This window comes from Odontomachus brunneus, unplaced genomic scaffold, assembly GCF_010583005.1.
Source record: "Odontomachus brunneus isolate Ranch 3 - 2012 unplaced genomic scaffold, Obru_v1 Obru_scaffold_011, whole genome shotgun sequence".
NCBI classification, from domain to species: domain Eukaryota; kingdom Metazoa; phylum Arthropoda; class Insecta; order Hymenoptera; family Formicidae; genus Odontomachus; species Odontomachus brunneus.
Genome location: NW_022639461.1, coordinates 2,363,917 through 2,377,100, shown reverse-complemented (window position 1 = coordinate 2,377,100; position 13,184 = coordinate 2,363,917). Strand labels below are relative to the sequence as shown.

Below are 13,184 nucleotides of genomic sequence, written 5' to 3'. Positions count from 1 at the left end.
TACAGTTAGGAAATGCCGCTGGTAACTCTCTTTCTTTCCAACTAGAAAAATTTCCAGGAAAAACTGGCCAGTTTTTACTCACTAAGATTTATTAGACAGTAACTATTCAGGAAATGAACAGAAAGATATTGGCCAGTATTAAGAAATACTGATCAATATCCATTTCCTGAATAGTTACTGTCTAATAAATCTTAATGAGTAAAAACTGGCCAGTTTTTCCTGGAAATTTTTCTAGTTGAAAAGAAAAAGAGTTACCAGCGGCATTTCCTAACTGTATCACCCAGCTTCGTCTCTCCAGCGACTCTTGTCCGTTTCTCTCTTACTCTCCCTGCAAACCCTTAATGTCCTACTACATCCTGCTCCCTCGCCGAGATCTGACCAAGAGGTCAGCTACTGACCAGAAAGTAGGCAAAAAATGATAATTTTAAGTAGAGTTAGAACTATCTCAATAATGAATGAATTGACACGCGCGTGAAAAGACCCTATCTTCTGAAAAACACGAGTTTCACGTTATATATTTTTATAACTTGAATAATAAAATAAGTAAAACTCAAGCGATGTAAACTATTTAACAGAATATTGTACAAAAGAAAAGTTAGAAACTGGCCACAGAAACTCTGAACAGTTTTATCACTTAGTTACTGGCGAAGCAAGCGTTGCCTAAACTCATCACAAATTAGCCAGCAATTAAAATTCCTGGTCAGTTAGTAACTAAAAAGAGGTCGCTCTTTCTACTTGGGCCCTTAAAAATGGAATTTGTGAAATTCCGCATGAACAAACCCCGCGTTATCATGTCGGTGTGCGCGTAATCGCATTTGTGTCATCATATCTCGCGTTCAAAATTCGCTAATTTTTATTAGCGGGGTTAATTGTCAATTTATCGGACACCGTGTCGCGTGTGTTGTATTATTCACGCCACGTTGCACGTTGTCTTTCGTCGATTTGTCACTTTACCGCGCTTATTAAATCCCGTGTTAACAATTGAACAAGATATTCGCGCGCATAAATATCTCTATGGCTGCGTTCGCTTTGGACGCTTACAGCGCATAAGCGCCCAAATCGAACGCAGTCTATGTCTCTTTGTGTTTTTTTTACGAGAAACGCCAGAGATCTATTTATCTGATTGTTTGTAAACGATATATCCGAAGGGAATTTCGTTTTTGCGGACAACGCATTCGCTCATCCCTTTTGTCTGGAACGAGAGACTTGTCATTTGCTTCGTCATAATTCTCAGTGACATTCCACCTTTTCCCTCGCTCGGACAGGTACTCGTTGAATTGCTGCAGACTAGCCGAACAAACGAAAGAGGGAAGTAAAGCGAGAAAGAGGAAGATCGGGGTGAACGCGACGCTGAGGAGAGAAGGGCCGATACCTAATCCTCCCTTCGTTGTGTCCCACCCTCGGCAGGAAATCAATAGAGAGGGACTTTCGTCTGCCTCGTTCTCTCGTTTCCACTTTCAGTCTTTCTCCCTTTCGCTACTCCATCTGCTGTTCACTCTTTAACCGTCGTCCTTTTTCCGTTTCCACGTTTCTTTCCGTCGCATCGAGGAAGGATACGAGTCGGATTCGTTTATTCGCTTTTTCTTCTTATCGTGGAATTCGCGTGGAATTCGAATCTGCCCGAAAGACTCGCGCGCTTATCACGCCATTTCGTCGACCTTGTCGTGAGATAACAAATCGGAAATATTATGAGATTATTCACGAGGAAAAGATTTTAAAATGTAAGAAAGAAAATCTAGCGAGGAAATGCTGCAGAGAGCAGGAGGCAAGAAATTGGGAATACATATGGAAAAGAAAAGGAGAAATATAGAGAATAAGAGGAGAAATATACAGAATAAGAATGGAGAATAGAGTTTTTGGAAGATATAAGAAACGAATTTTTTTTTTTAATTTAGAAGCGGAAATAATTATAAGAGACAAAAAGAGAGATTTATAGAGATAATGGGAGGAATGTAAGATTGCGCGCGTGTACAAAGTATAACAAGAGATATAACGAAATAAAAATAGATGGAAGTGGCTTTAATTGTCTGAGATAGATAGGATATGTATATTCTACGGAAAAAGTCAGGATTGTATAAGGCATTATGTGAATACGTGTCAAACTACAGAAGAATGTTGTTTGAAGAATTAGGAAGTGACAGCAAAGAAAAATGGAAAAGACGGAATAATGAGTTAAATGAGGTGAAAAGCAATATTTTGAGGAAGCTTTGAAGAGAAAGAAATAACAAGGAGTTGAAGGAGAATAAAGGGGAAAAAGAAAAACAGGAGTAAAGATGGGAATATGTAGGATGTTAAAACTGTAGATTATAATGATGTAAAGAAGTCAAGAGATAGTAATACAACGTTGTGATAACAGACAGGCAAACTGAAATAAGAGATAAAGTAGATTAGATAATGTAATGGCTGTGATCAACAGGCAATAGTAACAAGTCAAAAATGGAAATTTAAATTGTGAAGTGTGTACATATTGTAATTGCCGTGAGATATTGGGATAAGAATATAAGTAAAAAAATGATTAATATAATAAGGCCTGGTAATGAATGAGTGTGATTAAAAATGTTTTTTAATCACATAATGTATTTTGTAAACACATAATGTGATAATGTTTTTTGTAAACACATATCTCACACTGTAAAAACTGATGTGTTAAATTTAACATTTTATGTGTCTCAAATCATCCACTTTCCTTTATATATAAATTTAACACAAAACAAATATGGTAAAAAGTAACACGTATAATATGTAAAAAGTTAACACTCGAATACTGTCAGGAATCACAGTTTGTGTTAAATTGACATATGTGTGTATAACGTTAAATTAACTAAAATAAAACGTTACTTTAACATTTCAGAGAAGTATTAATCAATGGTTTTGATGAAATGAAAATGTTAAATTGACATAATCTATATCTGACATATTAAATATGTCAATTTAACACAACCTGTGGTTCCTAACGATATTCAAGTGTTAAATTCTTGTGTTAATTTTTTCCATACTATGCGTGTGACTTTTTAACACGTTTGTTTTGTGTTAAATCTACACATAAATGAGAGTGGATGATTTGGGACGCATGAAATGTGTAAATTTAACACATCAGTTTTTACAGTGCACGCAAAAACTATTTGAGTGATTTTATTCGCGCAATCAATATCCGGATGCACTTGGACGGCAATTGCTATAAGTTACGCGGCGTGTTTAGGGTGAGGGAGAAAGAGAGAGAGAGAATGAGAGAAAGAGGGAGGAGAGGGGAGAAGGGGAAGATTGCGCTAAGTGCGCGAGTAGTGTTACGTCATTGAGCGGCGCGTCGGCGTGACGTGGCGGAAGTCATGCGTCACCGCTGACGTAAGCGACGTCGGAAGAGGAGGAATGTCCGAAAGAGGCCATTGACGAGGACTTGTTGCACGTCCTTTTCTGCATGTACGGCCGCCGATAGCATCCCGGCGGAGCCTTGCTCACAAAGCCAACGAGATTCGCGGCCGCGTTGTCGTAACGCGGGATTTATTACCGGCCCGAGACGTCAGTCCACGGCGCAAGATTCGTTGCTCGTTTCACGTCCGCGATGACGCCGAGCGCGAATCCAGCCTTGCTCGCGCCATATGCCCTGTGGACAAACGAATTTAGCATTTAACAACGTCATTTAACAACGAGATAAAAAGAAAGAAAAAAAAGAACAGATTAAATCGATGCCTTTTATAAAATGGGAACTCGGGGGATTGTGGTTTTGACAAAGCCGAATAGAACTGTACTCATTGAGACTCGTTGTTGTATTGATTTTTTTTTTGCTGAACGGGCTTTCGCGCCGGACGGGGGATTTTTCGAGCGTCGTCGGGAGCGCGATCGCGTTCGTACCGCGGCCGAACGTTAAAACAAAAATCATTTCCCGCACGGTCTGTCGCGGAGAACGTCCGCGATCGGAGCGGAGCCTGCGTAAGATCGCGGCGACTGATGTATACTTGTTGCATATCCGCTTGCGCATGTCTCGTCGTGCAGTAGGTCAACGAAATAAGAAGGCTAGAAAATAGAAAACCGCGTTGCGTATAGTGCATAGGCTGCGTGCGCCTGTCTACTCGAAGGGGGAGCTTATTTAAATACGCGCGTTATGCGTACTTGGAAAGAATCACGCCGATAACAGGGAGATTTCAAATATTTGCCCCGTGTCGTGCTTATCTGTGAGATAATTTGCAATATTAAACTTACTCTTTGAAATACAATCAATGTATTCTTCACTGAATTGTGCTGTAGGGAAGATACGGGACTAGTTGGCTACCAGAATAAATTGGCAAAATCGATCATTTCTACTGTTCTGTAACACACGGAAAAAAAGGTTTGGTCGATTTAACCAAATATCTGGTCGAATATGAACGATCCAGAAATTTCGATTGAAGTAACCTGAATTCTGTTTAAGTTAACAAGATTTTTGGTTGACTTAAACAGAATTTGGGTTACTTTAATCGGAATTTCTGCATCGTTGATATTCGACCAGATATTTGGTTAATTCAATCAAATCTTTTTTCCGTGCAGATTTCAGAATCTTACAAGCAGGGATTGCCATCTTTGACATGTTTAAAACTCTCGCTTGCTTAATTCTGTTATTGGTTAGGAAATAGCAGATATAATCGGTTTTCCCAACTTATCTCGGTAACTAACTAGCCCTGGTTTCCTCTGCTTATAATTGAAATCTAACTGGTAAGAATCAGTGACACATAAGGCGGAGCAGTAAAGCGAGATTATTTTCACTGAAAATCATACTAAAAATCAGTGAAGTGTCCCCTTTACTGATTCAATCGGAAACATTTTTCCTAATTTATTTTGAGAGTGTACATTAGGTTTTATAATGTGTTAAATACGAGATGCGAGATTCTGTCAATCTCTCTTTGGCATAAAGTTCTCTCCTAAAATAAATCAGTGAGAAATCAATACTATCAGTTATAAGTATGGCACTGAGCAGTTTCAGTGCTATATTTACAACTGCAAATCAGTATTTACTGCTCTCAATGATCTTTCGCTGATTAACTTTAAGAGAGTTCGATATATGTTGTATCATCAATTTTGTCAAGGTCAATTGTCGAGACGAGATGTCATGCGAAATGATCATAAACAGCGAAAGGTTTCTCGGCTGAATCATAACGCCATCGTGTCAGCGTATTTTTCGCGAATTCGCAGAAGTTCAATCTAGCTTAGCCGCGCTTCAATCAAACGGCCGTACCTACGTTTGATCAAGACGACCCTGTCGCGCAGCTTAGGCTTAGGAAGATTTGTGTAGATATTTCAATTAAGCAGTTTGTACCGACCTATAAAGCAGTAATTTCCTGCTCGACATAAGAATACCGGCGACAGCCGTCGACGAGTCGTTTGCGTAATCCTCCGTTACATTGTTTCGAATTTTTGCTGCCGCGTCGCGCGCACCAAGGCGGAAGAGTTTCAATAATGTTTTCCCAAGAAATTCGCTTCGGTCGAATTTCAAGCGAAGGAATACGGTTCTTCGGACGGGCTCTCGCGTACGAACAAAGCGGATAATCACTTTCGTTCTGAAGTTGAGAAATAGGTTTCTTCGAATATTCTCAGGGGAGAAGAACGTAGTCGCTCGTGCCACGAGAAGAAATTTCAACGCAGCAACGTATAAATCTGTATCTGCTGGGCGCATTTGTTCTTCCGTTTAAAAGAACCTTCAAATTGCGGCGTTTTGTAAACGTTTTCCACCGTAGCGTACTCTATCGCATCGATCATGTAGCACTTGTCGTTTGGTTCTCTTTGTATACAGCAGTTATCCAATTTTCATTTCGCATTGACGATTAAAAAATAGATTCAATGCAAGCCGCTGTCTGAAATTAATATATTAATTAATTGCTCATATGTAAGGTTGCGGCATAGAATTATAGAAGCTTCAGTCTGCCGCATAGCTGATGGAAAAGCAGCCGCGATAACGACAATTCTCCGATAGCTAATGCGATGATAAGGGCGATCGCGATAAACACATTCGTGCTTGTTATCTGTCTCGTGACGTTTAACGTTTAACATATAATGGCAACGCCGCAATTCTCCGCTGCAAATCGAACTTGCCTTACGGCAGTTTGCATAGATCAGAACGTATTTGAATTTCGCAGGGTCGGACTTCGGAGTCGATAAATGAACCGGCGTAATGAGCGTCAGATCGCGAGGTCTGGCAAGCAAATATCACCGCGTCACAGTAAGTTTAACGTTTTAATCAAAATTATTAAATTAAAACAAACATTCGGCTCGCTTACTAAGAACGAAAGATTTTATAAAGTAAAAGTTTTATAATATTCTCATAAAGAGAAAATAAATTCTTCTATCGAGTACATGATGACGCGCTTTCCTGAAATATGTAATGAGTATATTTTGAGACCATTATTAAGGAAATGTTTTTTGAAGATAATCGTAACTTGAGAGAAAGGAAAATAAATTGACTAGTCGTTTTCCTCAGCAGTGCAATGATATTTTTCTGCGTGTACAATCACTGCGGAAAATAAATGTCTGAGTTTAACGATTATTAAACGAATGAGATGGAACGATTTCTTTTTTGTTTTTTCAAGAAGAACTTTTTCTCTTTTTCAAACATAAGCAAATGAGCTCGTAGTTGAAGGCAATGTGGAGAAAATTGTTTTTTATAGTTTTAGTATCGTGTGATATCATCGGTATTTTCTCTCTCTCTCTCTCTCTCTCTCTCTCTCTCCACAGAGATATGTGATAAACGATGCACATATGACGTACTTAGTCTTAACAATGACAACGATCTTGCACGCTATTCAGAGTCGCGGTTATTTCTCGCCGGTAATTAAAGCATTGTTGTTGTAATATAGGATCGCCATATGTCGGACATACAGAGCTAAACCGCAAAAGAGGCGGCGTTTCCTGCTTTCTCGTTTCTCTGCGGTAGCGTAGCGTTTCCTGCGCGTTCGAAAGTAGGCGTATGACATTTTTACGATTTTTATCTCACGCGAAATACGTTATGCGCTCCGTCGAGATGTTACGCGAGTCGAGTCGTAATTTCCATTAGCTCGTATTAATTTTCAGCATGTTAAATGGTAATATTATTAAAAGTTTACGTTATGAAGAGCACCAATAGAAATGAGTGTTAAACTTAATATTAACGCACTTTCATAATTATTACCTTATATTTTCTTAATTATTGGGCGAGGTAATAAGTAAGAGAACAAAATTTTCACCAAGTTTCACTGCAATTGATCGTAAAGTTCGGGTCACTAAGGGCTATTATCCGACAGAGTCGCACACACGACATCGCCAGGCCGCAGGTCTAAGTCAAGCAGAAATTTCACTCAACTGATGTTTACGCACGTACGAGCACGTTAGACGATAAAACTGATTAAGACAAGGAAACCTTCCGATGGCGCTCGACTTCGTCGTGCGCCACTGTGAAAACACAAAAATGATGAATTGAGACTCCTGAATGTATAAAAAGTAAAATAAACAAAATAGAAAGGAATGTTCCAGATTAAAGTTGTAGGGCTTCAAGAGAACGTGTGATTATGCTTGAGCTTATGATGGACTCGCCAAGGTGTGTATGTGTGTGTGTGTTTTTAAAGCCAATTTGAATTTTTTAAATTGAATCATATAGTTTTTTTTACAAATCGTAGTTTTTTAATACAAATCGCTTATACACACACACACACACACACACACACATATATATATATATGTAAGCAATGCGTTTTAAAAAGTCATATGATTTCACTTAAATATATTTGTGTTAGAAAATCATATGATTTCATATAATCGATCCAGTCGTCGGTGGCTGAACAGCGGGATCGTTGTTCGATATTGGTATCAGTGGAAAGTTCGAAGGGCTTTAGGTGATCGAATGCCCCGACTAATCATCTATCCGAGCGAGGGCTGGACGCGATAAGCAATTTATGCGCGCGTATAATACGGCTGATGGACCAAGTGTCTGTCGCAGAAGGCCATTATCCCCTGTGTTTAACTCTCCCGTTCCCAAATTACTTCTAAACGCCAAAGCGAATATTGTCAGGATATCTCCTATTTACATCGAGTGTGTGGTAAAGCAGTATGCTGTTATCTTTTAGTTGCACTCACGGCACGAGAATTATGTATTTAAATTAATTCATGCGTTTAAGTACAGGAAATAATAATAAGATAAAGCCAAGGTGTCACCGTTACCGAATTAATCTTTCACGACGAAAGTGAGCAATTTCAAACTGATTTTACGGAATATTGAGGCAGCTCTACCTTTTGAACAATCAAGTATCATAAATAAAAGACTGGCGGAACTAAGCTTCGGGAAAGGAAAACAGAAACTACGAAGTCATACTTCTCGGTTACTACCTCCGGGCGAGATTTAATGGGGTCTTGATGAGCGTTGAGATTTAGTTTTATAATTACACGACGCTCTGAAGACTGATGAGCTGTGATTAACGACGAAATTATTTCGATATTATCCTTTTCGCGAAATTGTTGTCGATTAAGAGAATATGAATTTTCAACTGGCTAAAAAGAAGTATTGGGTGAACGGTGACACACTGAAAATGAAACACACATTTCACCTTTGTAAAAATGTGATTCGTATAAATCGATGTCTTCGAAAAGATTAAACTTGATCGTATTCTTTTCAATCCAAGCAGCAGCGCATTACATACGTCGGTCGAGATCATACGGGTCATACGATTAACAATCACGATGACGTCGCCCTGCGGTTGAAATCGCGATTGGACGGCCGGAAGTAAAGGTCACCGGCGTGACACGCGGTGCATGGAAGACAATGCAACAATACGAGATGCGTATACGCACTTGATCCCGATCGCGCTTTCGCATTAATCGCGCGGCCGATAAAACAGCGAGCCGCTTTCGCCCCTTGTCGACAGATGTCGCTCGCGGAGGCAGGTGCTGTCGACCAATGGGCGATCACGCTCGGCTCTCGATTGGCGCTCCGACGGTGGCACGGACAGTGATCGCAATATGGCTTCCGCTAGCGCAAGCGAGTGAGAGTACCTCCGATAAAGACGATATCGGGTGATGACGGGATATTCGGGGATGCGCGGGCGGCCGCGCGCGTGAAAATCGCCGCGCTCGTGTTCTCGCCGTCGCGGTCGCGTCGTCGGATATTGCGAAAGTGTCGCGAACAGTGCGGCAAAACAATCGACTACGCGGCGAGTGGAGGCAGTGAGCGAGACAGAGATAGAGAAAGTGAAGGGGAGCGAGTGCGACGGAAGACAGAGAGATCGCCGCGTCGCGCTCCGTTCCGTTCGAATCGAGTAAGTAATCTCGAGCAGAATTTCACGCGGCGTAGCGCGAGACCACGGCGTCGAGACGACGCGTCGGGGCCGCGCTTCGCGCACCAGCGGCGTTGTGAACGCGCTGCGTGAACGTGGGGAACGCTCTCGCGGCCGATGACGCGTCGCGATTTCGCAGCGTGGATTGTCGCGAGAACGAAACGACAGATCAAATCGCGAGGGAGAGGGAGAGAGAGAGGACTCTGTTGTAAGTAACTCTGCCGAGTCGCGGTGCTCGGCAGTCGACGGTACGTCGCGACGAGTCTCCGCGCGGCATCGGTGAACAGCAGCAGAGCCGCGTAGCGCACCACCGGTGCTCGACGACGTCGTCGTCGTCCGTCGTGCACTACGCATGTGTTGTTACGTGTGTGTGTGTATTCGTGCGAGTCGCGTGCGCACAGGTAGATAGCTAAGTGCACATTCGGCCAGCGCGGCAGCGGACGCACACATACATACATATATACATACATACATACATACATCACACGTACCGGGAGAACGGTGCGAGAGAGCGGTGAATGAGCGGGAAGTTTCGAGCGGGAGAGAGATAGAGTGAGAGAAAGAGACAGACTGAGCGAGAGAAAGGGACAAGAGGGGACACACGCGGGGTGTATGACGGCGTTTCGGTGCGAGGCGACGTTGCCAAGAGTTTTCCCGTCTCGTATTCGCATTGCTACTACGACGGCACGGGGCGAAGGAGGGTGAACACGAACGGCTACAACACCTTGGTAGTAGTGAGTAATCGCGCCGCGACGACGAGAATCTAGACGCGATCGTCCTCTGCACGGAGCCCTCCAAGTGGACGACCGACAACGAAGAAGAAGAAGAAGACGACGGACGATACGCGGCTATCATGGAACGACGCCTGACGATGCACAGCCGCAGCGACACGTGACATGCCGAGCCACAAGCCAGCGCAAGTCATGAAGAAACCGCGGTGAGTGCCACCTGAGTTGTTCTATCCCGCCTCGCTCTTCGCGTCAATTTCCTTTTATGGAAGCGAAACACACCGGGCTTCCTGCGCGTTTCGTCGCAAGCCGGACCGAAGTGTGTGTCGTTCTCTCGTTCGAAAATATTCTGTGACAAACAGTAGTCGGAAAGAGAAGAAGGGTGTGTTAAGGGATAATGGCGAGTCATCGTGAAGTAGAGTATACCTTGTCGAAATTGCTTTTTGTCAGAATTTGACCTGCTGTCAATTACCGACGGTCGGCCCGCTGACTAGCTGGCTGGTTGGCTGGCTGGCTGGCTAGTCGGCGAATTTTCGCAGGTAGCAAGATTCTAACGTGGAATCCTCTATCTATGTCGGAAAACCCTTCGCCGCAATTTCATCTCGCTTTGAATAAACGGGAAGAACACACTCGGGCGTTCACTGATGCTTTCGAAAAGCTCGAGTCGAGTTTATTTTGCGGGGGTGCCCGGGGGATACGGGGTCATGAGTACGTCAGTGCTGCTGCAAAAGCAGCGGGCACACGTCCGTGGTGGTGAAGCGGCGCGATTATGGGGGGATGAGTCAGAAGATTGACGCCTTGTTTATTGATCTTGACGGGGATGTACGGCTTGTTATGGTATCGCCGGTTAGTCGTTAGTGTATCCAAAGGCCGAAGAAGGCGTTTAGCGCTAACCTTGTTGTGTTAAGAGGTAGTGATTGTCGCAGGGATTCTCTAGATAGTATACGGGGTGTCCGGATAACAGCGTCGTGTGTATGCCTAACGGTAGTCCCTATGACTCATTCACTTCGACTTTGGAAAGATGTTGACGAAGATCATTGTATATTATTACTAATGTATCTTCTAATCTTTCTTTCTTTATCAAAGAAAACCACAATGATGTCAAATATATAGATGATAACTTTACAAGTTTTGTATGTAGAATTGTAACGTATATTTTCTTGACAAACTTATACATTAATTCTATATACAAAACTCGTATAATTGTCACCTGCATAATTGTGTTCGAAATTCTTGTTCTCTGAGCGAAATTTCTCATTAACTTTTTTTTTATCATTAAAATAAAAGCGACTTGAAGCTTTTCGAGGGATATGATTTTATATTCATTTGCATCTGTGAAACACATTTTTCCAAAAAGAAAGCTTCTGCTTTCAACCGTCTGTTATTTGAAAAAAATTACTATTACATTTGAATATTCTTATTGAAGAAAAATCCAAGTGAACTTTCCATTAGATGTCGGTGCAGTAATCATTGGGACACCATGTATGTGCCCGAGCATATGCGAATGTGGTTTTGTATGTGGACAATCCGGAGTAGACTGGTTTCTTTTGGAGGAATCCATTAACGATGTAGGGAGTGATTTAACCAGAGCATGTGGGGTACGCGCGTTGCCTCAGATTAAAATAACGTGTACAGGGTGTCTCGATATTGTCGGATAGAGCGTTTCAGTAACGAATACTGGCAATTTAAGGGAAGATTGAGCAACAACTTCATCGATATGCAACAATTGAGTGGCGTTTTAATGCAGGAGAGATTTATCAGAAATCTTTTATGCGAAGTCTGAACACTTATTCGCCAACACAGAGTAGAAGTATCGCAAACTTCGCCCAGCCAAAGTTCCTAATTTGAGATACTTTTACGTGAGAGAGAAAAATCCGCGCTACAGACGAGTTAGCGTTAGAAGAACTTGAAGTCCGACCATCTACTCGACCCTTCGTTCGCGGGAATGAATTTAATCGTGTCACGAGTTTTATTCCCGAGCCAACTTTTGGCGCGGAGGAAAGTGCGCGCGCGCGCGCGCGTGCGTTCGCGGTCTTTAGCCGACGAAAGTGTCGAAGAGATCAGCACGACGTAAGGAATTCGAGAGTCGAACTCGCAAAGCAACGAGAACGTTCAGAATACTTGCCAGCCGTCGTCGTCGACGACGAAGTTGCGTAGGTCGCTAAATTATGGAACAGCGGACTAAAAGACAGTCAGGGGAAATGAAGAGAGAAAAGAACGGCTGCTCGAGTCCGTATTGTCGACGTTGAATAATTCCCCTATGATGCTCAAAGGCTTTAATTTGCTGCTAATTTGTAGTAGAAATTTTCAGCTTCAAAGTAAAGCTAAAATTTCGACTCGAAGTGTCTCGGTAGTTTCGATATTTACCACCAAATGACGAAAATCATTGAAAATACAGTTTCCAAATGATGTTTTGAAAACAATGCAACTCCATTCATGAGACATCATTTACCTCAATTAAACACGCAAGAATTTTCTTCCTTTGGTCTAGTCTATGGTTTTGCTTGGTCTGCCAAGTAAAGGGTTAATTATAAAATAACATACGATACATAACAAACATAAAATCATAAAATTTTCAGAATTTTTGGGAAAAATTTAAGTGACATGTTCGTTCACCTCGACAATTTTTTGTATTTAAATATTTTACTACACTGCCATGAGTTGTGAGGTACAACAAGTGCACAATTGTCGAGTCAGTGCCGCTTGTGTGTCAGAGGAATATTTAATTTCAACATTGAGGTCTTACCGGGACGAAGACTCTCTCGTCGGAAACGTGTAAATGCGAGTCGTGCGCGTATTAGCGTATTAATTACTTATTTATTCAGTCGCGTTTACTTATTACGCCTGCGCATAGACGTGTCAGAGAATGAGGAGCAGCGTCGCGTCGTTCCGCGGCTTGGCGCTCAAAGAACCGTACTATATGCGTGATGTTGTGCTATATTGTGAGTATATATATATATATAAATATAAATTCGGCGTTCTCCTTCTTTTTGTTCCGCGAGACGCAATTTGACATTGGATATTCCTGTCTTGGGGTATCGGTATCGCTCATTCGAATCGGTGTATCAGATGCGACTCTCGCGAAAAGAACGCGTTGGGGTGAAGGCATGAGCCGGAGGTATGCACGCGCGCGACATGTAATTATAAATCCAAGCACGGTGTCAATTACGCGTAACCAGAGGCGTTAGAG

The 13,184-nt window shown here is 42.2% G+C and overlaps 1 protein-coding gene across 6 annotated transcripts in view; it reads left to right on the top strand.

Annotated features, from left to right (window-relative positions):
* The window catches only part of LOC116840654 (AF4/FMR2 family member 4-like), a 303,805-nt gene that overhangs the window by 61,772 nt on the left and 228,849 nt on the right, over positions 1 to 13,184 (top strand). Inside the window, exon 1 of one of the 6 annotated variants that reach the window (XM_032807617.1) lies at positions 8,850 to 10,203. The exons of the other annotated variants lie outside the window; for them this stretch is intronic. Within the exon in view, the coding sequence (XP_032663508.1) occupies positions 10,163 to 10,203 (41 nt within the window). The 5' untranslated portion in view covers positions 8,850 to 10,162. Of the gene's footprint in view, positions 1 to 8,849; positions 10,204 to 13,184 lie in introns of those variants that run through there. 6 annotated transcript variants of the gene reach the window in all.